Raw genomic sequence first — 27,651 nt, 5'->3', positions numbered from 1 at the left:
TCTCTTGGCCAGTAAAAAATCAGGCCCAGCTTCTGAGAAGATGTGCCAGATGGGCTCAGGATATAAAGGGATGGGAATATTAGATGGCCCAGACTCCTTTCCTCCCTGAGTTTCTGACTGCCTGTCCACCAACACTGGTATCTGAGCCTAAGACTTCCCTGAGCATATTTGAGGTTCAGTTTTACACAATAGCGAAGGAGACTGAAAAGCATATAAATCCTTCCCTGTGCAGGAAGATGCATAGTTACTTTTCCTTGGCTATACTATAATTATGTTAGATTCCTCTATCTTCAACCTGAATGATGTCTGAGTCTTAACTGTATTTTTACCCCCACAAAATTAGAGTTTGGAAAGTACATGATGAGCATATTTGTACAGGAAGGAGTAGATCAGAGCCACAGAGCATGAGGGGTAGTCCCCGATGCTCACTGTCTTCCTTAACACATTCTGCACAGCTCTGAGAATGGGAATCTTGTCATGTCAGGTGTCCCCTGCCGGGGAAGGATGGGGCACAAAGCTCATGCTTCTATTATTTTCCCCTACAGACAAGACCATCTGCATTGGTCCGGTGCTGGCTACATTTTGGTCCCCAGCAATGGCTAGGATATCACTGTTGGGACAGATTCCAAGCAGCTAGAGCAGGACCTGAGGTGAATAGGGCAGGAGGATACTCATATTAGGCTTAGTTAGGAAATTGTCATAGTGGAGCATGGGTTTTGGAGGAGGATGAAGGCATGTTCGTTTCCACAGAGATTTGATTTCCAAGTAAAATAAGAAAGGCTTTGTGTTTACGTGAGAGACATAAGTGGTTTCTGTTATCCAATGACAGGAATCTGTCCTTGTTTGCATGTATTCTGTGTACCTCTCTGCTGGGGAACTTAGGGAGGCAGATCCCATCCAACGATATTCTTACTATCACCTCTATTGGCAATCTGCCTTCCCTGCTGAGATGAGGCAGAGTTCTTTGTTGTGGGAGACCCACAAGGAAACCCCTGTTCAGGTCACCATGAAGGTCTTGAACAGAAACTTAACCAGTTTGCTTTTGTAGTCTTCAGTCTCAATATTCTATAGTGACACTTATCATGGAAGGGCTCTGCTGTTGCAAAGCGCAGAGGACTCTTCAGTCTCACTTTATGTTCATTTATTTGCAATAGGTTCCTGTGATCAATGGCTGATGGAAAGCCCATTGCAGTCAATAAGTCTCAGTCTTTACATCTGTAACATGGAATAGCATGACCCTATTGAATGGTGGCCAGTGAAGACCCCAAAAGGGGGCAGAAGTATTTCAGAATTCCTGGGATTTGTTCCCCTACTTTTCCTAGGATTGTCTTCCAGCTTTCTATGTCTATGCATTGTTGGTACTAAGGATTGGAGGCCCTTCTCTGGGACACCTCCATTGTCCCAGAGATTCCAGAGGTATGCCACATAATCCACAGTTTCTCAGGCCATACAGACACAGAACATGGGTCTGAGTGATGATAATGAGCAGGGGTAATTTCCAGATGCTATGTTCTCAGATCTCTCCCATCAGGTATGTGGGATGGTCACCAAAAATTCACCCAGAAAGGACCTAGAGGAAGCCCAATCATTGCACCTCTACCAACTCAACCTCACCAACCTTCACAATAATAGAACTGGGGCATAGGGGATAGAAATCCCCAGAGGACAAAGCGGTTATATGTGTTCAAGGAGGTTGCTGAAGAAAGACTCCAATAGAGGGGAATATGTCAGAGCTGGATTTGAAGGATGGGTAAGAGCTTTCTAGGGAGCCCAGTGGCATTTGTAGTCAGAGGAACCCACATGGGTAGAGATGTGCAGACTTAGCTTGCTTGAAGGATTTCATGTATTTAAAAATAAAGGAAGCCATGGTGACAAGGGCAAGTGAGGGATTTAAGTACGGTGACTTTACCTGAGTTTTTGTAACCTTTGAGATTACCGATAACACTGATTGAGTTGTTTATTGATTTTGGACAGAATATGATCTCAAAGGTCAATCTGGGAGTGTGTCCATGATGCTTTGCCAACACTCATGGCTGGGGGAAAGGGCCCTGCTACTGGCTCCAGCTCCAGTCCTGCCCCATTTTCAGTATACACATTCCAGCCTCACGGAATCATTGCTATGGGAAGGGAAGCTGCACACACGCAGGTCATCAAAGACTAGCCCACACTGCTGAACAAAAGTAGAGGAGACTCACAGAGAGAAAGTGGCCATGGACCTGATCCCAAGCTTTTCCACAGAAACCTGGCTTCTTCTGGCCACCAGCCTGGTGCTGTTCTACCTGTAAGTAACTACCCAGGTTCATCATCCCCGGAACCTTCAATTTGTGTTGCTAATCAGCATCCACTCCCTTTTTCTTGTCTGTTTTGAGGATCAAGGAATTGAGAAAGAAGTTGCTTAAGTGTTGAGTACTTCAAACATGCTGTGAACACCTAAAAGATTATTATTGACCTCACCAGATCTACTGAAGTATACCTACCACACCGCAACTCCAATTCCTGTAGCTAGGAGGGTTTGAGTGACAGTAGTTGCTTCTGGGGGCGATCTTCTGATGGACCACCAGTTGGGACCTAGACTAATTAAGCAGAATTCAAGAGAGGCAGAATAAAATCAACAGGCCCCAATACCCTGGAGTCCTCATCCCTTTCTAAGCTATGGGGATTTTGGAGGCCGAGGGAGTGGCTTGAGTCATTGGCTCATTACCTTCACCTTCTGGTCTGTGCCTTCCACAGGATATGTATTGGATTGGGCCTGTATCACTAGGTGGCTCCTGCTCCCCCCACTCTCTACCGCCAGGCATTATGAATACAAGGCACTTGATGCACCCTGACAACCGAGGGGGTGCTAGAGATGCTTTTTTCCCCTCTTCTGACTGAGCTCTTCCCTCTTTCCTGCACCCCTCTACTGGCCATCCCTCACCCTGTACTGTGCAGAACTCCTTACCCCTAAATCAACATCCTTAGAGCTGAGGAGACGTGGTAGAAATCTTTCAAAATTTATTCATTTCACCTTTTCCTTCCACTCTCTGGAATGGTTAGCATCAGGATAGAGATTTTTTCCCTCTACCCCTCAATATGAATCTGCCAGCAGCCAAGAGGCAGAGCCCTGAAAGCCAATTTGGCTTTAAACTATGCTTTTGCCTTTATATTACAGTACTGGAGGAGGAATTGAAACATCTGGCAGAGGAATTCCTTTCAGTGATGGGATTCCCACCATCGTGGAGCAGTTTGGGAAAGGATTGAGTTTTACAACATGGATAGGGACAGACCCTCCATGTCATATTTGACCTCTGCCTCAATTTCACTTTCTTTAAGAGGAGGAAATCATGAGATATGAACATAGAACATGGAACATAGAACATTTTCATTTTCTAAGAGAAAGGTTAGAATGCTAGGTAGTGTGGCAAGACATTTTCTGTATGATGACATTTAAATTGAATAGGTAGTGTTTAATTTCACTCTACTTAAAATAGGGTTGGGGTTTTTTTTTTTTTTTTTGCTGAGATAAAAGTCTTTCCTGTATGCTTTTTCCTACCAATAAAAGAGGGCTGTTGGTTCAGCCTTTGTGACTATAAAGGTGCATAAATAGCTTATGTCTTCTAGAGTAATATGAATTTAGTGTACACATGCATACTTCCATGATATAGGTTGTATGTGTCTCAAATGCATGTGCCCACTTGTTGTTTTAAGGATCTCACTACTCACTACAGATGAGTAGTGAGACAGAGCCTGAACTGATGTGAGAGGCATCCAGGTAGAACTGGGGATGGAGCGGGAGAATATTCCTCCCTCAGAACAGACCTCCCAGAAATACTCCTCTGTCCTGGTCCCACAGGAGATCATCATGGGACCATAAGGTTAGCATCTCGTCTGCTTGAAGCGAGGGAACAAGAACACACCATGTAAGTTCCAGTGTGTCATCTGGCAGTGGGGCTGTCACTGGATACTGTCACCACCAGGCAAACACTGTATACTAAGACACTGGTGTAACCAAGACTCAGTAGCTGTAGACAGTGCCCTCTGCAGGCATGGAATGCAAAAACTTTTTTTTTTTTTTTTTTTTTGGTAAATTTATTTTTTATTGGTGTTCAATTTGCCGACATATAGAGTAACACCCAGTGCTCATCCCATCAAGTGCCCCCCTCAGTGCCCGTCACCCAGTCACCCCCACCACCCGCCCTCCTCCCCTTCCACCACCCCTAGTTCGTTTCCCAGAGTTAGCAGTCTCTCATCAAAAACAATTTTTAAAATGGCTTCATTGTACCAGCAGCTTCATGACTCTACCAAGAAGAGGGAGGCTGGAGAGAATCAGAAAAATTCACTCAGCCCCCTGCCTGCCTTCTTATGGAGCCATGTGGCTTTAGACAGTACACAAGATCTTTCCTTGGGACCAGTGTTCCTGACTATCCCTCACTTGCTTGGCCTCACTTGGGAGTTCATGGAGCACAGTGAATGTTCAGAAACAGGACTTGATTTAGAGTGGTGGTGATGACAAGAAGAGAATGGAGGTGGGACCAACTAAGACTACCCTGGCTTCTACAATTGGTGCTGATGAGTCCAGCTGTACTAGAGGAAGGATCCAAACACTCAGTCGGGCACAGCTGAGGTACATCCACTGGTCCCTCAAATACTGGTCATTTTGTGCAATTTTGTGAGTTTGTTTACATTTTATATGATTTGCTGGTTTTGTAGGGACTATTTTGAACATTTACTGTCTTAAGGTTAGTCCCCAGAGATGAGGAGACAGGGTCTTCATTCCAATCTATGGAACATTTTATCATTACTCATTTTTGTTGCATAACATGTATTCTGCTGTCAACTGGAGGTGTCTGGACTTTGGAAGGTCTCATATCAGATAGCACCTGCAGGGCATGTACCATCTCTACCCAACATCATTTCCCACTGTACTTTCCTTATTTGCCTCTTCTGGGTTAACCTTGTAGGCCTAGCAGGTTCGTGGGTAAAATGGTTTCTGGCAGCTCCTATCCTCAGCCTTTCTTCTTCCTCCGCCCTGCCATCCCTCAGCAAACCTAAGTGGAAGGGTTCTAAGTATCTAGAACCCCCAGTTGTGGGATTCTACACATGACACATGAAAGATGATTGTAGGCAAGCCTGTCATAGGGAGCATCAACCGTAATGGGTTTCTCAGACAGTGGAAGCACAGAGCCAGTAAACTAACTGCTTTGTGAGTAACCATCTTGAAGAGAAAATGAGTGTACCTTGCAGTGTGCTGAGCAGGTGAGTATCACAGGTTGAAGGACCAGATGCCACGATGGGAAGAATGGTCTGGAAGTGGATTGTTTTCTTACTGATTCTTGTATATGGAGTCATTTGGGGCACATATAGGCCAGTCTGTCTTCTCTGCAGCTCAAGAGAACCAGACTGCTCCACAACAGAGACTTGGGTGGAGCTGAGATTTCACTGTTAGCAAAGCTGTCTTTTTTCTATGGGACAGTGGAGTTTGGACATAATTTTTATTATACAAACATAAGAGCACTGTAGTTGCTCAAGGCCTCTCTCTCTGAAGATAGATTTAAGAAGACCCATATTCAGAACCATCACAGAGCCTATAGTGAAGGAAAAACACAAAGATCTCTGAGCAAACTGTATGAGTATTTTCATGGTCCGCTCTCAGAACCTCTCAGCTCTTGAGTAGATGCAATTAAGCAAAATCTCATCACTTAGAGTAGAGAATCACATTTCCTCTTTCCACCTAGAATGAGAATCTCCAAAATCATGGAAGAGTCATTTATTAAATAGGCATCACTGAATTTCCTGGAAGAAATCAGCATGAATCTTTCAGGAACACTCAAGGGTGGAATATTTATCAAATATTCATTCTAGGATTGAGACCACGACATTTTCAGCTACTCTTAGCTAATCATTATTACGTTTTGACAGTCTCACATTATTACGGTTTGACAGTCTCGTTTTGACAGACTGGAAAGGAGATGATCAACATCATCATCAGATGATGATGAGCAAATGCAATTATTGCTGTTGGAATTGTTGTTATCATTTCTTGCCGATTGTTACCTCCTACCTCCCTTGACTATTCCACTTCTGTGTCATTGACTGGCCAGCCCCAGCACCTATTCCACCATCCCTGTGACCTGGCTTTCTCTTTGGCTTTATAGCTATGGGACCTACACGCATGGACTTTTTAAGAAGCTGGGAATTCCTGGGCCAACACCTCTGCCTTTTTTGGGAACTGTTCTTGGCTACCGTAATGTGAGTATTGTTTGAGCTATGACTTTTGCTTCTGTCAGTTGCAAATCCCACTTTAATTCCATAATAAAAATGCTCCTTCTCACGAGGAAATCTTCGATTTCTGACTTTCCAGAAATGGTGTCAAGTCTACCCCAGAGCTCTATTGTCTGTTATTACGAGCCTCAGGGTTTGCCTCAGTGGGCAGCCCAGCTCTCTGACTAATTCAGCATGGAACTTGATGCTTTAGCTTATGAGCATTATGAAGAGGCTTTTGTTTTGTTTTTGGAAGGTGTGGATTCCCAGGAAGGCATCATCATATTGGTATTAGGAGAAGAGAACCAAGGGTGTCCGTGCTAGTGGTCCAGTGAGCTATGTATGCTAGAATCAGACTTTTTTGTTCTTGCACAAGCCCTGGATAGCCCTTTCCATTTCCTGGATGGTTCTCGAACTTCAGATTATTGGGCAGCCCAAGATTCACCACTGGGGAATTTGCACATACTTGAATTCTCTCACGAACTGACCAACCCCCTGCAGCTATTTGCATGCATCTAATTCTCCCTTTGCTAACAGTGAAATCTCAGCTTTACTTCTCTACCTTCAAAAGAGACACCCTATGTGTGAGTTCAGCAGGGAGGGAGTTTAACTGAGGTGAGATGCTGTTTCTCTATTGACTTCAGGTTTTAACCTTTAAAGGTCTTGTGTGTTTTCCTACAAAGCAAGAACCACCCATATATCCCTAGAAAAAAGATACTTTGACAAAATTATTAAGAAATTAATGTAACTGGTTAGGCCTGGGTGGGTGACTCAGTTGGTTAAGCATCAGACCTTTGATTTCAGCTCAGGTCATGATCTCAGGGTCATGGGATGGAGCCCAGCATCTGAGTCTGCTTCAGATTCTCTCTCTTCCTCTCCCTTTGCTTCTTCCCTGCACCCCCCACCCTGCTTGTGCTCTCTCTCTTTCTTTTTTGAAATAAATCAATAAAATCTTTAAGAAAAAAGAAATTAATGTAATTGAATGGAATATACTAGTGACACACAGACTGATGTTGGTAGAGTGGTTGTGGGTAATCCAGCTTTGATGCCTTGTCTGAAGCCTAGCCTCTGGACAGGGGTTAGAAGATCACATAGAGGAAGTTGGCAGTCTCACCTGCAAGCTGCTCTCTGCTGTGGAGTTCCTTTCCCACAGATCTGAGGCTTGTTTCTCTGATTCCACTTTGTTGCGCGCTCTGTGGCAACACGATTAGGGTCCTGGGGGTAAGGAGATGAGGAAAATAAAAGTAAAGAGATGGGGACAGGAGGGACACAGTGGATGATGTCCAAGCAGTGTCAGCTTTATTCAAGGTTCTTACAGTATTATATAGCACAAGCAGAACAAAGATAAAGGAATACCTACATGCATGACAGACCCTACTGACACAGGAGGGTCCTAGTTAATAGATAAACATGCTATTCTAGGTGCATACGCTTTCAAAAGGACAATAGATATGATTGACAGACAAGTAAGAATAGCACAGACCCCTATTTAACTTTACCACCAGGCTAGAACACATTATATCAATTGTATTATGTGGGTGATCACGTAAAAGCGATCTCCGGAAACCATTGCTCAAGTCCCTTCTCAAGCGTCAACCAACCATTTACCCTTTGGGCTCCCGAGCCTTATGAGTAAATGAGGGACGCAAGTCCGAGATTGGTTTGGTTTAGTAACTCTAGCTAGTCTGTGGCCGTCCACATTTCCCCCTTTTTTGTTTTAAGATTAAGGAAATGTAATTGAGCATCCGTATTGAATCTGTGCCGTCTTGCCTTGTCCTGAATCACACACCATGCAAAAAGTAGATCATAATAGTAAATATGATTATAAACATCCAGAATGAATATTTTAATAGGTTGTCTGGATTAAATCCGTGCAGGCCATCCAAGATATGAGCCACCATTTTAGCTGGGTTTGTCATACTTATCTGAGAATAACTGATAATGGAGATTTCCCTTTGCAACGCCAACAAATCAAGACTTATATTACTATGAAACCATATTCCTTGTAGATGTTTTTTAACTTCTCCCCATGTTACATTAGTGGCTTTCATAGGGGTGACACATATATGCTGAAACCCGCCATGGCAAACCAGAGACATCTGGGTTTTCAACAGGGATAGTTGATTTCCCAGAAATTCCACTGCTTCTTTGAGCCCATCAAGACGACTGAGAATTTTTTTATCTATACGCTCCTGAGTAGACAGCGCATAAGAGACGTTTTTTGCTAAGTTGTTAACGTATTGTGCTGTCTGTACACCCTGGGGTAAGGCCACAGAGGCTGCAGCTGCAGTAGCTATAAGAGCAACCAATGCAGCAATATGGGCTAGCAATAGCCCAAGGAAGCGTTTCAATCTTTTCAATTGTAGCTGCATTCCCACAGCAAACTGATAACCATAATTAGCATACCAAGGGCCTTCAGTCTCAACAGGCAATAGTAAATAAGGAGGTTGCATAGTCAAAAAGATAGTGACAGGACCTGTTTGAGGTGAGGGCAAGTGCACAGGCAAACAATTGGTTAATACACAATTTTTACATCCTAGTTCAAATAATATATCAGTTCCATTATTTTGTATAAAGGAAAAATTTGCCGTCCCATATCCTACCACCAACAGGAAAGGCTTAGGGACAGAGGCCCGTATAGTAAGTTTGAAGTCCTTTGTGTTCGTGTAGCCACTCTTAGCTGTCTGCATCTTGGCTGGTCCCATGGCGGCTACCAATTTCCAGAGTTCTGTGTGGTACATTTCTCCGACGGTAGAAAAAAACCCTCCGGTTATAGTCACATTATGCATTGGTCGACCAGATGGATATGCAATATAGTGCAGAGGCTCCTTTCTTGTCATTCTTGACCAGTCCGTGATAGAAAATTCAGGGATGCCATGAGGAGAGATGACCAAAGGTGTCTTCTGAAGGCACTCCATCCAAATAGGACCTGGAATAGCATGGGTTAAGTTTTGAGGACAATTGGGATACCTGGGAGGGCACATAGCTTGTTGGGGGTCACTGGGAGGGGTGTCACCAGTGACCTTATAGACTGTCCACCTTTCTAACATTATGTTAAGTCGGGATGGAGGGTTTTCGTTTTTTTTTTTTTTCCCATTTTTGAAAGATATGTCACTATGTGAGGCTGAACTATGTCACTATGTGAGGCTGAACTACCAAGCAACCATTAACTGGTTCTTGGTCATATAGTGGTAATTAAAAGCACATGGGTACCTGAGCTGCCAGGACCATCCAATTAATAGAATGATTTGCTACTTCCATGCCATCAGAACTACTTCCTCCAAAATATTCTGTCATATTGGTGTGTATTTGGGGAGTAGGATCATCCCAAGTAACTGGCCTTATAGTAGGTGGGTCAGGTAGATAGGCCCAATATACAGCCGTGTCACCAACAGGAGGGGTTGTAATAGCTAATACAATAAGAAGGATAGTAAGTAAGGACTCATTAGGCTGTGTCTGTTCAGCCAGACTTATCGCTTGATTGATCAGTTCCCTTATCCAGGCCCAACGGTACGACGGGAGACGTCTCCTTCTTTTTTGTTGGCGAGTTATGGTCAGGTTGGCTAGTCTCCGGCGTAGGGGTGAGGAGTCGACACCATCGTTCCAGGAGCCATTACGGGGTGTCCTCATCCTGGGGAAAAATACAGATAAACCCACACCCCTTGCGAAGGACAGGGTCGGGGCCCTTCCAAATGCCAGTCAGTGGATCTTTCCACCTATCCTAAGGGAGAGGAGAAAAATCTGGATGCCAAAATCGTTCAGCTGCTGTTCGTCCTATATCATCAACATTCAAAAAATTTAAAACATAAAGAGTTAGAGTTAAATGCATATGGGGAGAGTATTTCACTGTAGTATCTCCCCCTCTTTTAATTTTTTAAGGTAAGATTTGAGAGTGCTGTTAGCTCTTTTAACTATGACTTGACCTTGTGAGTTGTAGGGAATTCCTGTAGAGTGCTTAATTTGAAAGGTAGCACAAAGGTTCTGGAAGGCTTTGGAGCTATAAGCTGAGCCATTATCAGTTTTTATGGCCTTAGGGGTTCCCATTTGGGAGAAGGCTGAAAATAAATGATTTTAAACATCAGTAAAGGCTTCTCCAGAATGTGCAGTAGTGTGGATATACCCAGAAAAAGTATCAGTAGAGACATGTATATATTTTAAGCGGCCGAAAGCAGGAAAGAGGGTAACATCCATTTGCCAAAGATGATTAGGCATCAATCCCCTGGGATTAACTGAATAAGTAAGAACAGGATGGTGTATTGGACAGGCCGGACAGTTCTTTACTATCTGGTGGGCCTCTTCTTAGTGATGCAAAACTGCCGACAAAGAGCTGAGGCATTTTGATGAAAATTAGCATGACTCTGTGTGGCCAATTGTTTGTTGTTTATGTTTGTTATATAAGTGTGAGTAATGGTGTAAGCAATGTGGTTGCCTTCAGAGAGGGGACCAGGCAGATTAGTATGGGCCCGTATATAGGATATAAAAATAGGAACTTTCCTGGCCCTTAATAATTGCTGAATACTAGAGAATAAGTGATATAATTCCTCATCATTTGTGAGTATATAAGCACGTGGCAAGGCTGGTACAGCTCGAGCCACATAGTGACTGTCAGTAAATAGATTGCATGGTTCAGGAAACATTTGCAAAGCCAGTTGGACAGCCTTTAGTTCAGCTCTTTGTACTTACTTAGTGGGATAATGACTTTGATAAGTTGTTTTAGCCTTAGAGGATTCCTTGTAGATTGTCTTATAGGATTCCTTGTAGATTCCAATGTGCCCTGTTTTATCAGCATCAACAAATATAGTGACGGCGTTAGCCAGAGGTTCTGTTGCTATAATAGCAGAACTGAGGACAGACGTGGTAGAAAGAAATTGCAAAAGTCTGTCTGCGGGAAGATGATATTTAAGTTGTCCTGGATAACAGGACAAGGCTATTTGCCAATTTAAATTCACACTAAATAAAGCTTGTACCTTATCTGTGGTTAATCAGTTTTGCCCATTGAGCCGCCATTGGGCTGTCAATGGCTCTGCCCAGATGGTCTCCATTTCTGTGGTTACAGCTGCCCCCGCATACCTGACTCTTTTTTGGACAAAACTGCTGCTCTTATCAAGAGCAGACCAACACACTTGACGGGATGAGCACTGGGTGTTATTCTGTATGTTGGCAAATTGAACACCAATAAAAAATTAATTTATTATTAAAAAAAAAAGAGCAGACCAACATATCAAGGAAACTTTTGAACAGAAAGCAGACTTTTAATCTTATACTCTTGTACTTTAAAATTCATTTACTTTGATATTAGTTTGTCCTGACCACATCTAAAATTTCTTTTTAAGGATTTTTCTTTATAACACTTTTACATCCTTTTTTGCATTTAGAATTTGTCCTAAGACATTTCTTTTCAGTCAGTCTCATTTGGGACAAAATTACTTTTTTTTTCCCTTGAACAAAAATATATTTCCATTCCTTACATTTTTCTTACATATCTCCTTTTTTACATACAGAGTTGCTTTTCTTTTTTTAAAATATTTTATTTATTCATAGAGACACACACAGAGAGAGAGAGAGAGAGAGAGAGAGAAAGGCAGAGGGAGAAGCAGGCTCCATGCAGGGAGCCCAACGTGGGACTTGATCCCAGGTCTCCAGGATCACACCCCGGGCTGCAGGCAGTGCTAAACCACTGCGCCACCAGAGCTGCCCCCAGAGTTGCTTTTCTTGTCAGTCATCAGTCTTATTTTAGCAGAGTTTTTTCATTTTTAGGAACCTTAGTGTCCAGTGAAAACTAAGGAGTAACCGATTTTTGAACACCAGAATTCTTTAGACGGCAAATTTATGAAACAGTTAAGTACAAAGCATGTCCACCAACAGATTCAAATCAACGTTTTAGCACTTTTTCTGTTTGGAAAAGACCTAGATGTCCGATGAATTTAATTCCATTTATCATCAACTTGTGACTAAGGTTTCAGGTTACCAAGGACTTTGAAAGGTATCTTAACAATTACTTATGAAAACTTGGAAACAATTAACCATCAATTTAATCAATTTTTTTTTACTAACAGATTGCAAAAAGATAACAGAGCTTATGTGACCTTCAGTAAACCTCAATAGAATAGAAGTTTTAGGTTTAGTAGTGATAATTTTCAAGACCTGTTTACTATGTTCCATCTGGATCCACTTAAAGTCAATCAATTTGCTCCCCATCCTCAATTTTTATCTGAGACACTGGTGGGGGAATCTGGAGGGGGCAGTATTAAGTAATTGGTGGTCTTTTTGCTATCCGTCTTCTAAACTCAGGACAAGCACCTGAATTGGGTGCCCCTCCTTGTTTAGGATTTTTGCTCCTTCGGAGTGGAAGCGAATTTGTGCCCCCATCTTGGTGAGCAAATCCCGACCTCCTGGTAGTGATGGTGACTCAATCATCAAATTATTATTCTCCTTTTGTTCCTCTGAAGAGGTCTGAACATCATTTTCAGGGAGGGATTCATGAGAGGCTATAGAGATTAATTCGAAAGTGTGTTGTGGATCTAAAGTCCTCTCTTATTTCTTCCCAAATTTGCATGGTGCCTGGAGGACAGGCCATAGGACCATGTTTTTTAAGTTGATTTTTAATTTCTTGTCCTACCCTTTGCCAGGCTTCCAAACTGACAGTCCCTTCTTTTGGAAACGAGGGACACAAGTCTGATACAGTACAAAAGAATTGCGTCAAGGCCTTTTTAGAGACCTTGGACCCTTCTCGATTCATAAGGGCCTGCAAAGTGGTCATAAAAAAAAAAAAAAAAACTGTTCCATAGACTGTGACTGCTCCATTATTTTTTACTCCTGTTGTGACTCTAAGTAACCAGGCTCCCCTTACCTGATTGTCAGCGACTACTCACCTATATGTGCACCTTCTCTTGCATGTGCTCAGGTCCCTGTTCGGGCACCACTTGTTGCGTGCTCTGCGGCAACACGATCAGGGTCCCAAGGGTAAGGGGATGAGGTAAATAAAAGAAAAGAGATGGGGACAGGAGGGACACAGTGGATGATGTCCAAGCAGTGTCAACTTTATTCAAGGTTCTTACAGGTATTATATAGCACAAGCAGAACAAAGATAAAGGAATACCTACATGCATGGCAGACCCTACTGACACAGGAGGGTCCTAGTTAATAGATAAACATGCTATTCTAGGTGCATACGCTTTCAAAAGGACAATAGATATGATTAACAGACCAGTAAGAATAGCACAGACCCCTATTTAACTTTACCACCAGGCTAGAACACATTATATCAATTGTATTATGTGGGCGATCACGTAAAAGCGATCTCCGGAAACCATTGCTCAAGTCCTTTCTCAAGCAGCCTTATGAGTAAATGAGGGACGCAAGTCCGAGCTTGGTTTGGTTTAGTAACTCTAGCTAGTCTGTGGCCGTCCACACCGCTTTTCCCTCCTGAGACTCTCAGTGCCCAATTATCGTCTAAGAACTTCTGGACTTTCCCTCTGAAGAAACAATAATTTCCTTTCCACTTTTTCCCAGATCAATTTCTTAGTACATACACCCAAGACCACATTTCCGGGATCCTGATTTGTATTGTTAAAACATCAAAATCACAGTTGAAATGTAGGCACTAGAAGTCTTGTTGTTGTTCTTTTAGTGATAGAAATGAAAACTCTTATCAAGTATTTTAATTGTTTCTGATATTTGTGGGATGAGGGCATTATCCCCTCTCTGTGTTGTGATGGAGAACTGGAAAGCGAGTCCACTCTGTCATTCACATTCCTCACTTTCTCACTAAACAAGCATGTTTAGACTCATGTAAAACTGCTAGAGTAAAAGAGGTCACTGGTGCCTTAATATCCTAAATCATCTGGGGCACCCCCCAGGTGGCTCAGTGGTTGATTATCTGCCTTTGGCTCAGTCATGATCAGAGTCCTGGGATCGAGTCCCGCATCAGGCTCCCCGGAGGGAGCTTACTTCTCCTTCTGCCTATGTGTCTGCCTATCTCTGTGTGTCTCTCATGAATAAATAAATACAAATCTTTTTTTAAAAAATTAAAAAATAAAGAGTTAAAAATTAACATAAAATAAAACAAATATCCTAAATCCACTGGAATCTAGTAGGGCTCATGAGATCAACAAACAGAATGCTAGCTGACATTCAGAATATGCAGCCATGCTGCCTTTCCCTCAGCTCCAGTTTTCTACATGGCCCTGAGGTAATGATTCAGAGGGTTCTGAGATTTAGATATAATGCACAAGCCAAACACATCAGACACACAGAGACTACCCAGTCCTCCCAGACAGGGTAAGATGTTCAGTATCTCCAACACTTGGAAATAGTGCAAGAGGGACATGAAATTCTCCATTTCCATATATCCTCTGTTTTCTCTCATTTCTGATAGTCCCCTGTGATTAACAGCTTCCCTCTATCTGCTAGTGAGAGGCTGTAAGGCACATTTCATGCGATCTAAGTCATTTTGTTCCCCATTACCCATAGGGCTCAGTACATTTAGACTAATAATATGTTTTGATTTCTCTTGCAGGGTTTTTGTGATTTTGATGAGAAATGTTTTAGAAAGTATGGAAGAATGTGGGGGTGAGTATTCTGGACATTTCCATTGACTAGGCCTGTTGTGATGAGGAGGACCCTGTGGTGTGGACAGTCTTAGTCGAGAGCCCCTTGTGATGAAGCCTGCTGTAGTAAAGCTTCTGGAGGCTCTCCTTCCCAAGATCCCATATGTCACCACGTGTGCAGCTCTAAGTGTAAATCGGACCTGGAGTGTATCCTTTATTTATAGTCTGGATTAAATATATCCTTTGAAAGAAGGGTTTGGATAAACAGAATGGAAAACCATTTCTACTCACCTTTTCTTTTTTTATGTATATTTTTTATTGGAATTTGATTTGCCAACTTATAACACCCAATGCTCATTCTGTCAAGTGCCCCTCCTCAGTGCCTGTCACCCAGTCACCCCATGCCCCCGCCCACCTCCCCTTCCACTATCCCTTGTTTGTTTCCCAATATTAGGAGTCTCTCATGTTTTGTCACCCTCTCTAATTTTTTCCACTCATTTTCTCTGCTTTCCCCTATAATCCCTTTCACTATTTTTTATATTCCCTGTATGAGTGAATTTACATAATGATTGTCCTTCTCCGATTGACTTGCTACTCACCTTTTTCTTACTTTTTTGTAAGTGTGGAGTTTGTTTTGTGTTTTTCTATTAGGCCCAGATTTTTCTTTCAACAGAAGTATTCAATATATAAATGTTTCTTTATTCTATGGACTTGAAGAGATGTAAGAGAATTTTAAGCCACAGTATTGCTGGTGAGCTGATGGACTTGGTGATTTTGTAGTATGATCTTGGCTTCTTGCCCTGGATGCTCCTGTTCAGAGCTGCCAGAGGTTTGGTGAAGCTGAGGGAGAGATATGATGTGGTTCTGGGATGCTCACAGCCAGGAGTGTACCTCCTCTTACCTCTTTATCTTCTCTGGTCACATCCTCAGAGACCGTGGGGCTCTGAGTGGCAAGGCCCATAAGTAGCATGATGGAATAGAAAGAAGACAGATCTCTGGATGGACACTGGTTTAGCCCCACTGTCCCTGCCCACCTTCAGCACTGCTCAACTCTGAATGGAGTCAGAATTACATCATGTGCCCCGGTTCTGTCTTTACTGTGTGGCTCTCGAGCCTGGCTGTGGACAAGAACCACCTGGGAGAGCTTGTTCAAAAGGCAGATTCTTGGGCCCCATGTCAAATTTACTAACCTAAGTTTCTTCTGGATGATATATATAAACATTATTTGAAATGTCTAAAATACATAAAAAATATTTGAAACATTCTAAACATGCAGAAAACTGTAGAGAATGGAACTATCCATGTACACATCACCTAGAGTTAACAAATGTTCTACTGTTATTTCTAATCATGATGTCAGAGTTTAGATTATATAATGTCAGGATAAAAGTTGAGACTTCCAGGTGTGGCTGCAGCTGCAGAAACTGTCATGTTAATATAATCAGTTCTGTTTTCCCGACACAGGTTTTATGATGGGCGACAGCCCGTGTTGGCTATCATGGATCCAGACATGATCAAAACAGTGCTAGTTAAAGAATGTTATTCTGTCTTCACAAACCGACAGGTAGGCATAGAGTTATTTTAATTTTACTTACTTACTTACTTATTTATTTATTCATTCATAAAACTTTCGTTTGGCACAATGACAGACTCACAGGAAGTTGTCGTAGGAGGTCCCATGTTGTATGGTCTTCAAGCCCTTTCTCCTAAGGTAATATCCTGCATAATAATAGTACAATATGGAAGCAGAAATAGCCATTGGTTCTAGCCATTGAACTTATTCAGGTTTCAGTGATTCTAGGCACACTCAAATGTACCTTGTGCATGTGTGATTGCTCCTGAACACTGATCTTACATGTAGACTTGTGTATCCTCCACCCCATTCATGTTATAGAGCTGTTCCATCATCAGCCTCCTGCTTACTTTCTTTTGTAGGCATGGTATGTAGCTTGTCTTTTTGTTGTATGAGAGTCTTCTGCAGAGCAAGCATTTCTTATCTTGATAAGGCCAATTTAACATTCTTTTCCTTTGATGGGCTGTGACTTTGGCATCAAGTTTGAAAACTCTTTATCTAGCCCTAAGTCCCAAGGATTTTCTCAAAGTAGTTCATTTTATAGTTTACATTTAAGTATATACTTTTATGTTTTATATTTGTAATATGAATCATGCATAGTTTTGTGTTTCACATTTAATTCTGTGATCCATTTTGTGTTAATTTTTAGTGTTAATTGTGAGCTGTGACATTTAGGTCAAAAATCCTTATTTCTGGCCTATGGTTGTGTAAGCACTCCAGCATCACTTGTGGAAAGGCTGTACTTCCTGCATTGAATGGCTTTTGTACCAGTATCAAAACTGAGTCGGGCCTATGTGTTTGTATCTATTTGTCAATCTCTGTTCTGTTCATTGATCTCTGTATCTATCCCTCTACCAGTGCCACCGTGTCTTGATTACTGTAACTATATAGTAAGTCTCAATATCATGAACAGTGATTCCTCCCATTTTATTTTTGTTGGAATTGTTTTAGGTATTCTAGCTCCTTTGCCTTTCCATACAAATTTAGAATTAGCTTATCTATGTTTGCATAATATTTGCCAGGATTTTGTAAGACATGATTTAGACCTACCAATCATTTGTGCAAAATCTAGATCTTTATTATGTCATGTCTTTCAAAGCATGAACACAATATGTGTTTATTTAGGCTTTCTTTGAGTCTTTTCACCAGCATTTCATTCTCAATAGGAAAACCATACATGTTTTGTTCAATACACATCTCAAGTATTTCACCTTCTTTGTGTGATTATAGTTGTTATTGTGTTCTTAATGTGTTTTAACATATTCATTATCTAGAAATGTGGTTGATTTTTGGTGTTGATCTTATTTCCTACATCCTAGCTTAACTCATTTATTAGATGCAGAGATGTTCTTTTTTATATCACCCAAGATTTTCTACATCGCCAATTATGTCACCTGACATAGGGACACTTCCATTTTTTTATTTTAGAAAAGTATTTTATTTTATTTTAGTTCAATTTGGCAACATATAGCATAACACTCAGTGCTCATCCCGTCAAGTGCCCCCTCAGTGCCCATCACCCAGTCACTCCAACCACTGCCCACCTCCCTTTCCACCACCCCTTGTTCATTTACCAGAGTTAGGAGTCTCTCATGTTCTGTCACCTTCACTGATATTTCTCACTCATTTTCTCTCCTTTCCCCTTTATTCCCTTTCCCTATTTTTTATATTCCCCAAATGAATGAAACCATATAATGTTTGTCCTTCTCTGATTGACTTACTCCACTTAGCATAATACCCTCCATTTCCAACCACATCGAAGCAAATGGTGGGTATTTTTCCTTTCTAATAGCTGAGTAATGTTCCATTGTATACATATACCACATCTTCTTTATCCATTCATCTTTCGATAGACACCGAGGCTCCTTCCACAGTTTGGCTATTGTGGACATTGCTGCAATAATCATTGGGATGCAGGTGAGGGACACTCCTATTTTTATCTTTCTAATCTGCATGCCTTTTATTTCTTTGTTTTGTCTTATTGCACTAGCTAGGATTTCTAGTATGGTTTTGGATAAGAGTGGTGACAGTGAACATTTTTGCCTTGTTTCTGATGTTAGGAGTAAACATTCAGCTTTTCACCATTTAACTATTTATACATGTATCTTTACGATGAAAACTATATATTTAAATGTGATGTTTTGATTTATAAAGTGATCATCACAAATGAAATGCATTAACATATCTATCACCACCCAGAGTTACTTTGTGTGTGTGTGTGTGTGTGTGTGTGTGTGTGTGGTAAGACCGTGTAAGATCTACTTTTTAAACAAATATCAAATATATGGTAGTGTATTTTGATTATAATCACCATGCAGTATATTCGGTCTCCAGAACTTATTTTTCTCAACACTGAAAGTTTGCACCCTGTGATTACTATTTGCCCTTCTCCCTCCTCCCCAGCCTCTATTGGTACCATTCTACTCTGTTATTGAGCTTGACTTTATTTTTATAGATTCCACTAATAATTGAGATCATGTGTTACCTGTCCTTCAGTGTATGGTTAATTCCCTTAGCATGTGGTCATGTTGTCCACGTTCAACCATGCTGTTGGAAATGGCAGGATTGGGCAGCCCTGGTGGCGAAGTGGTTAAGTGCCGCCTGTAGCCCGGGGTGTGACCCTGGAGACCCGGGATTGAGTCCCATGTCAGGCTCCCTGCATGGAGCCTGCTTCTCCCTCAGCCTGTGTCTCTGCCTCTCTCTCTGAATAAATAAATAAGTAAATCTTTAAAAAAAAAAAAAGGAAATGGCAGGATTTCCTTCTTTTTTAAGGTTGAGCAATATTCAATTTTCTTTATCCATTCATCCTTCCATTTAAATTTATGTATGTATACATGTATGTATTTGTATTTAAAATCTAGTTAGTTAACATACAATGCAATATTGGTTTCAGGAGTAGAATTTAGTGATTCATTCCTTATATACAATACCCAGTGCTCATCACGGGTGCCCTCCTTAATGCTCATCACTCTTCTAGCCCTTCCACCATCCACCTCCCTCCATTGACCCTCAGTTTGTTCTCTATCATTGTCTCTTGTGATTTGTTTCCCTCTCTCCTTTTTCTCCCCTCACTTCGCATATGTTCATCTGTTTTGTTTCTTAAATTTGACTTAGGAGTGAAACCGTATCACATTTATCTTTCCCTGACTGACTTATTTCACGTAGCATAATACTCTCTTGCTCCATCCACGTTGCTGCAATTGGCAAGATTTCGTTTATTTGATGGCAGAGTGATATTCCATTGTGTGTGTGTGTGTGTGTGTGTGTGTGTGTGTGTATACCACATCTTTATCCATTCAAAAGTTGATGGACATTTGAGCTCTCTCCATAGTTTGCCTATTGTTGATAATGCTGCTATAAATATGGAGCATGTATGCCTTTGAATCTCTATTTTTGCATGCATTGGGTAAATACCCAGTAGTGCAATTGCTGGATTGTAGCATAGTTCTATTTTCAACTTTTTGAGGAAATTCATACTCTTTTCCAGAGTGGCTGCACAAATGTGCGTTCCCACCAACAATGCAAGAGTGTTTCCCTTTTTCCAGATCCTCACAATATCTGTTGTTCCCAGAGTTGTTAATTGTAGCCATTCTGACAGGTGTGAGCTGGTATCTCACTGTGGATTTGATTTGTGTTTCTCTGATGATGAGTGATGTTGAGCATTTTTTCATGTGTCTGTGAGCCTTCTGGATGTCTTCTTCCAAATAGCGTCTTTTCATGCCTTCTTCCCATTTCTTAACCAGATTATTTGTTTTTTGGGTGTTGAGTTTCATAAATTCTTTATAGGTTTTGGATCCCAATATCTTATCAGATATATAATTTGCAAATGTCTTCTCCCATTCTAAAGGTTGGCTTTTAGTTTTTTTGATTGTTTCCTTCACTATGCAGGAGCTTTTCATCTTTTTTTTTTTTAATTTATTTTTTATTGGTGTTCAATTTACTAACATACAGAATAACCCCCAGTGCCCGTCACCCATTCACTCCCACCCCCCGTCCTCCTCCCCTTCTACCACCCCTAGTTCGTTTCCCAGAGTTAGCAGTCTTTACGTTCTGTCTCCCTTTCTGATATTTCCCACACATTTCTTCTCCCTTCCCTTATATTCCCTTTCACTATTATTTATATTCCCCAAATGAATGAGAACATATAATGTTTGTCCTTCTCCGACTGACTTACTTCACTCAGCATAATACCCTCCAGTTCCATCCACGTTGAAGCAAATGGTGGGTATTTGTCATTTCTAATAGCTGAGTAATATTCCATTGTATACATAAACCACATCTTCTTTATCCATTCATCTTTCGTTGGACACCGAGGCTCCTGGAGCTTTTCATCTTGATGAAGTCCCAACAATATGTTTTTGTTTTTGTTTCCCTTGCCTCCAGTGATGTGTCTAGTAAAAGTTGCTAAGGCTGAAGTGAAAGAGGTTTCTGCCTTTTATGTGATGTGCCCCTTGTTTCTTGCTCCTGTCAAGATTTTTTCTTTGTCTCTAATTTTTTTGTCTTCAATTTTTGACAATTTTATTATCATGTGTCTTGGTGAAATCTTTTTTTGAATTCAATCTGATTGAGAACTACATATTCCAAGATTTCTGTGCATTTCCCTCAGTTTGGGAAGTTTTCGGCCATTGTTTCTTTAGGTAAGCATTCTGTCCACTTCTCTCTTCCTCTACTGGGATCCCCATAATGTGCACATTCTTTTACCTGATGCTGTCCTATAAATCCTGTAGGATTTTTTCCCTAGGTTTTTTTTTTCATTTTCCTTTACCCCACTCTGACTGGATAATCTGAAATAAGCCAGGAGGGGATGGTTGTCTCAGGTATTTGAGGGCCACAATCCATCAGCAATTGCATGATCCTTGACAGGAAGCACAGTGGAGGGTTCTTGTGGATGCAGTGGCTATTGGGGTCCTCAGTAGCATCACCAGATCCAGTGCCAGGGGACTAGGGCAAGCAGAATGGTGGCCAGAGTTGGTGCTACACACACACTCATCTGTGGGGGCTAAAACCAGGCACATGCTCCCAACAGAGCTGGGCTCAGTGATGGGCACATGGGTACTTTGAATGTCTGGGTTGTCTGTGTACACTCATGTGGCTGCAGGAATAGTCACTACTGCTTTTGACTGGAGTTCAGGCTGGCAGCGTGTAGATGTGAAGTTTCAGGGATTAGCTGTGGTCCCATGTGGCAGTGCATTCAGTGATGGGAGTCAAGCCTGGCCTCAGGGACCCGAAAGCTGCTGGGGCCTGGGCTCGGTGTGGTATGTGTGCCCAGTCACAGGGGCCATGGCTGGTTGTGGGTGCAGATTCTGAGGCTCAGGGTGTAGGTGGTGGCACTGGCTGAGGCAACTCATGAGAGGGCAGATGGGGCAGAGCAGGACTCAGGCAGCTGGAGTCAGCAAATATGAAAGCCTGTGGGTCTATCAGCAGCAAAATCTTAGAGGGTGCACTGTGCTGTGTCAGCTGTTAATTCAGCAGCTGCTAAGGCTGCTAGGGTCCTCTGCAGAGCAGGACACAAGGAACCATGGTTACTCCTGCACTTTGCTGATACTGATAGTCCTGCCTTTCTTTGTTCCTTGCTCTGTCTAGATGTGTCAGCTATGCCAGTCTCTGGAGGTTTGAAGCCAAAACAGGTCATTTGTGCTGTGCCCTGAAGGGCTGGGGCTAATGACCTTTAGTCCTTTTCCCAGCAAGAGGAATTCTCTGAGGCTGGCGGGTGTCCTCTTGGTGCTGAGTAGTACTGGCCTGACTCCTGGTATGATGCAGACAAAATGAAGCTCTTCTCCTTACTTTTCTAATGCACTTATTCTCAGGAGCTTTGCTCCACTGTGTTGTTGAAGCTTCTTAAATGGACTCCTAAGCTCATAGGTCTATTTTGTTTGTGGATAGCTGTCTACCTGTTGTTCTTTGTGGGTTAACAGAGGCTGATGTGTCCTGTCTCATGATCTTGGTGATATCACATCAATCCTTCCTCACCGAGTTGATGTGTGCTATAAGGTTTTTTGATAATCTTTGTTAAGTTGAAGTAGAGTTCTTCTGTTTCTAGTTCTTTTGTGAATTTTAAAAAAGATTTATTTATTTATTCATAACAGACACACACACACACACACACACACACACAGAGGCAGAGACACAGACAGAGGGAGAAGCAGGCTCCACACAGGGAGCTCGACGCGGGACTCGATCCTGGGCTTCCAGGATCACACCCTGGGCTGAAGGCAGCACTAAACCGCTGGGTCACCAGGGCTGCGCTCTTTTGTGAATTTTTATCATGAAATGGTTTTGGAGATACCCACATTAAAACAAAATATACTTTTGAAAAATGGTAGAAAGGGTCAAGGTTGTTGGCTTGATAGGCCAGTCCCAATATGAGAAACAGAATTATCTCTCTCTTTTCCCTAGGTCCCTTTGGGGAAAACACAGGGGGAAAGATTTCCATGTAACTGTATCATTTCTTGAGAATAGCAAATAGATTACTATCTTTTTAGGGTAAACTACTATTTAAAAAAAAACAACACCATATTACGCATCTGTTTTTTTAGTTTCTCATGCTATGGCTATATGTGAAGGCAGAACTGCTCTGAAGCAACACACAGTTTGCCAGGCCATCTGGCTATCTTCCAATGCACTTCTACCCTGCATACCTTGGGAGAATGTATTAGGTATTAACAGTTTATTCTCCTGGAGGAGTAGTTTCCATGCCAAATTTTCCATATCATATTTACACTGAAAAGGAGATTGGAATATAAAGCTGGAAGCACTACAGGTAGTGTAGTGCTGCCTCCTTCAGCCTCACAGGAAACTAAGCATTTCAGATAAATATCTATTGAGTAGCATAGGGACCGCTACTAAGGAGACACTCACTAAATATTTGGTGAGTAATAGATGCCCGTTTAACAAATTTTCCGAACTGTGGAGACCTAAAACACTTATGTAGGGCAAAATGTGTTTTGCTTTGACTCTAGTCTTTTGGACCAGTGGGATTTATGAAAAGTGCCATCACTGTGTCTGAGGATGAAGAATGGAAGAGAATACGAACATTGCTGTCTCCAACTTTCACCAGCGGAAAGCTCAAGGAGGTAAGAAAAGAAGAGGTCTTGTCATTAGGAAGTAATGAATGCACCTGGGGATAATTAGAAACTAAGATTGTAGTCCACCTGTAAGTACTCTGCTGTATTTGGGCTTCCTAAATATGGTCTTTTATCCTCATGTCCTAGAGGAGACATGATAAAACTTGTTATTAAATGTCCTTTCCTGATCCATATTTGTGAAAGCCGTGTCATTCTAGGACTTCATTCTGGATTTAACTTCAGGTGGTGTATTTTGTGTGTAGATGTTTCCCATCATTGGCCAGTATGGAGATGTGTTGGTGAGGAACCTGAGGAAGGAGGCAGAGAAAGATAAAGCCATCAGCTTGAAAGAGTAAGTAGTAGTGGGGCTGCTGGAATTCCAACTCTGTCATGACACTTTCCAGCTGCTGCCACAGAGCCCAATTCCCATTGTTGAATTACCCCAGCAAAGAAGCTGACTGAAGTAGACGTGTAGTGTTACAACCCCAATGGGCCAGCCAAGGAGAGGTAGCTTGCCTAAAAGGCAGAGCAGCCAGGAGGGAGAGGGTCTTCTTTTTGTACACGGGGCAGGATTAATTCATCTGCTTGATTGTCTCCTTGGATATTGGGGAAGACAAAAATATGTGCTTGAAAAAAAGGAAACACGATTTTTCCAAATCTTTGAGTGTAGAGAGTTATGAATGGTGGTGGTGGGGACCACTTGATACATATTTTTGGGCACTGGATGGAGCAAGAAAGTTTTCATGTGGAACTTGGGACAACTTAAATCCCTTCCTGATTTTGTTGAGGATATAAGCAAAACACTAAATATTAACTTTTATGACCACTTGTCCATCTTTCAAACACAAAAGGGAGAAGGCCTTGCACATGGGATGAGTAGGGTGAAAAAGTAGCCTAAATTGAGATATTAGCCTAAATTGAGATATATTTTATTTTTACAAAACGTTTCACTTATTTATTTGAGAGAAAGAGAGAGAGAGCAAGCCCATGCAGGGGGCAGGAGCAGAGGAAGTAGCAGACTGCCACCCTGAGCAGGAAGCCCAAAGTGGGGCTTGATCCCAGGACCAAGAGATCATGACTGGGAAGAAGGTGGAAGGTAGCCAGTCAACTGACTGAGCCACCTGGGTGCCACGGGATATATTTTAATATTGCAGGATGAACGGATGCATATTAGGACTGTCCTGGCAAAACTAGGAGCATATGATCACTTAGCTATGGCATCCCCTAAGTCAGTTTTGGTGTGATTTAATATATATTTTTTAACTAGGAACATTCTCAGTTCTTACTTTTTCCAGAAATGGGTGAGTCCTCAGGTCAATCTCAGATCAATGGAGATGAGACAAAGTGGGTCTTTCAGGAGACTTAGCAGAGGTGGAGAAAAAAGGGATGGTATTCCTGGCATTACAGAACAGGTGTTGGTGTTCTGTAATGTGCTAAAGAGGACTCAGCTCCGAGAGCACAGAGACTGGTGAGAGAAGATCCAGATCAGTTTCACCTTTCCTGACTCCCTGAGGAAGCGTTAGTTATTCCACCATTTGTCCTGCTCAGACACAGTGATTATCCACCTTCTACTGCCCTTACTCAAAACACACTTGTGTAATTTGCCTAATTTGGGGTCTCTATCCCTCCAAGATTAAGCTCCTTGAGCTCAGAGGTCTCTCTAACTTGCCCTGGTATCCCCATCACCCATAGCACAAGGCCAGCTGTGTCACTGGCACCTCACGAGCACCTCATCAGTGAGTGTGATGGCATACAGACTCTTTAGATGATCCATCAGGTGGTTCTCAAAGTGTGGTTCTTGTCTTGCCTGGACATTGGAATCTACAGGCACTTCTTGCTGCAAGCATTGGATAAGGATAGTAAAGAGGTGCTGATTTTAAGTATTCGTGTCTTTGTTTCTCTCCCAGCATCTTTGGAGCCTACAGCATGGATGTGATCACCAGCACATCGTTTGGAGTGAACATTGATTCCCTCAACAACCCACAAGATCCATTTGTGGAAAATGCCAAGAAGCTCTTAAAATTTGATTTCCCTGATCCATTTTTACTCTCCATAAGTATGTACATTAATGTATTTTCTTTTTTTCCTCTCTTCCTTTTTCCTTCCCTTCCTTCCTTTCTCCCTTGTTGCTTACCTCCCATTTTTCTACAACAATTTCATTGCTTATACAATGTCACATGTATGTGTACATTGAGCCCCCCTTTTAAAATGTACAATTCAACTTACGGTCTCAGTGTTCATCAACAAAATTGTTAATGTTTTTAATGTAAAATGTATGTATTTTTCCTTTTCTTTCTGTGCTTTTGGTGTCAGATCTTAAATTCGCAGAGAAATCTGAGATCATGAAGATTTATCCCTTGGTTTTCTCCTACGGATTATACAGTTTTAACTTTTATATTTGGGCCTTTGATCTATTTTGAATTTATTTTATTTTTATATGTTATAGGAGGTAAGAATTAAACTTCTTTTTCTTCTTTTTTTCTTTTGTTTTGGGTTTTGTTTGTTGGTTTGTTTGCATGAGACTGTTCTCTTGTTGAGCACATTCATTGAAAATACTATTTTTTTCTTAATTGAATGGTCTTAGAAACCTTGTCAAGATCAGCTTGCCCATGAACAGAAGGGTATAATTTTGTTTTTTTTTTATGATTTTATTTATTTATTCATAGACACACACACACAGAGAGAGAGAGAGAGAGAGACAGAGACAGAGACAGAGACACAGGCAGAGGGAGAAGCAGGCCCCATGCAGGGAGTCTGACATGGGTCTCAATCCCGGGCCTCCAGGACCACGCCCCGGACCAAAGGCGGCGCCAAACCGCTGAGCCACCCGGGCTGTCCAGAAGGGTATATAATTTTGGACACTTAATTTGATTCCAGGGGTTCCTGCGTGGCTCAGTTGGTTAAGCATCTGCCTTTGATTTCAGGTCATGATCTTGGAATCCTGGGATGGAGCCCCACAATGGGCTCTTGCTCAGCCATTGGCTTGAAATTCAAGTACAGATCTAGAGGGACTGACTCCGGGTTTCAAAGAATCCTGGTGTCTTTTAATCCTCTGATTGGTAGACCAAGTTATAATTGCTCCAGGTAAAATTTGCATTTTCACTGTGCTTTCCATTGTTCTTTTGCGTTACAGTATTGTTTCCATTCCTTACTCCACTATATGAAATGTTAAATATCTGGCTATTTCCAAAGAAAATTACTGATTTTTTCACAAAGTCTGTAAAAAGGATGAAGGAAAGTCGCCTCAAAGATAAACAAAAGGTAATCCGGTGGTAGTTACATGTGAGTGTTCACTTTTGATGTTTTATTGAAGTGTGTACATCCTAAGTGTGGTCATTTAAGTAAGTGTGGTCATTTAAGTATGTTTTTAGGTAGGTAGAGAACTGGAGGGTTTAGAGCAGGAGACCTCTAACATTTTAAGGAGAATGAAGAAGATGGAGATCAGGGAAGGAGGAAAGAGAATGAGTCAGAGAGTCAACGTTTAAAATTTAATAATAAGCATGGTACCTACTATGCCAGGCAATAAAATTTGATGAGAGAAAAAAACTACCTCTTCTCTTCAAAAAATTGTCAAAGGGTACAACTTCCTGTGTAAAAATAATTTTCTGATATTAAAATTTCCCCAGATGTTAGAGTGGCAAAGAATTCCTTCAATTCCAAGCTTCTTATCTCACACCTTCTCCAGGGGAAGGTTCCACCAGGCACCTGGTAGAGTAGAGTGTGTGTTAAATTTGAGCCTGCCATAGTTTGGAGTGGTCAGGAGTCTCTCTGGGCACTGAGGCTGCAAGCTGGCCAAGCCAGATTTGCCTTCCTGAGGCCTGATGATCAGCGCTAGAGTGTGTGTAGGAGGGAGAGGCAGCGCTGGGTACCCCAGAATGTCACTGAAGATGAGTTCCAGAGGGTGGGTCATTAGAAGATGATGACACAGAAGCTGTCCCTGGACTCTACAAAAGTCAGGCTATTGGTCTGTGGCCATTTGTTAAGAAATGAGTCTGGGGGGCGGGGGGAAGGACTGAAGTCAGGAACTTTCTCCTAAGTTAGCAAGCATGACAAGAGAGAGAGCATGCTACTCTTTGGCCAGGAAGCTGTGTTGAAAATCCAGAGAAGCTCAGGATCAAGGGAGCAAGAACCAAGAAACAGTGGGACACTATAGCTGGATTCCTGTCAGGGAAGCATCCTGCTCTCCAAGATTTTGCAGCTGGATGTTTTTGTTCACTAATGACTT

At 41.9% G+C, this 27,651-nt stretch overlaps 1 protein-coding gene across 6 annotated transcripts in view; it reads left to right on the top strand.

Moving 5' to 3' along the window:
• Window positions 1-2,041: 2,041 nt before the first annotated feature.
• LOC119875773 (cytochrome P450 3A12-like) overlaps window positions 2,042-27,651 on the top strand; it is a 46,355-nt gene continuing 20,745 nt past the window's right edge. For 2 of the 6 annotated variants that reach the window (XR_005360571.1, XM_038539345.1), the window contains exons 1-8: window positions 4,294-4,603; window positions 6,135-6,228; window positions 14,759-14,811; window positions 16,254-16,353; window positions 23,322-23,435; window positions 23,690-23,778; window positions 25,334-25,482; window positions 26,560-26,687. Coding sequence is in view for 5 of the 6 variants with exons in the window: in XM_038539345.1 (XP_038395273.1) it covers window positions 4,500-4,603; window positions 6,135-6,228; window positions 14,759-14,811; window positions 16,254-16,353; window positions 23,322-23,435; window positions 23,690-23,778; window positions 25,334-25,482; window positions 26,560-26,687 (831 nt within the window). In the remaining variant the exon portion in view is untranslated. Of the gene's footprint in view, window positions 2,282-3,853; window positions 3,900-4,293; window positions 4,604-6,134; window positions 6,229-14,499; window positions 14,521-14,758; window positions 14,812-16,253; window positions 16,354-18,228; window positions 18,280-23,321; window positions 23,436-23,689; window positions 23,779-25,333; window positions 25,483-26,559; window positions 26,688-27,651 lie in introns of those variants that run through there. The other 4 variants (XM_038539346.1, XM_038539349.1, XM_038539347.1 and 1 more) reach the window with 4 other exon arrangements.

The sequence above is a fragment of the Canis lupus genome, chromosome 6 (assembly GCF_011100685.1).
Source record: "Canis lupus familiaris isolate Mischka breed German Shepherd chromosome 6, alternate assembly UU_Cfam_GSD_1.0, whole genome shotgun sequence".
NCBI lineage: Eukaryota > Metazoa > Chordata > Mammalia > Carnivora > Canidae > Canis > Canis lupus.
The sequence above is the reverse complement of the archived record's forward strand: the minus strand, read 5'-3'. Positions and strand labels throughout refer to the sequence as shown.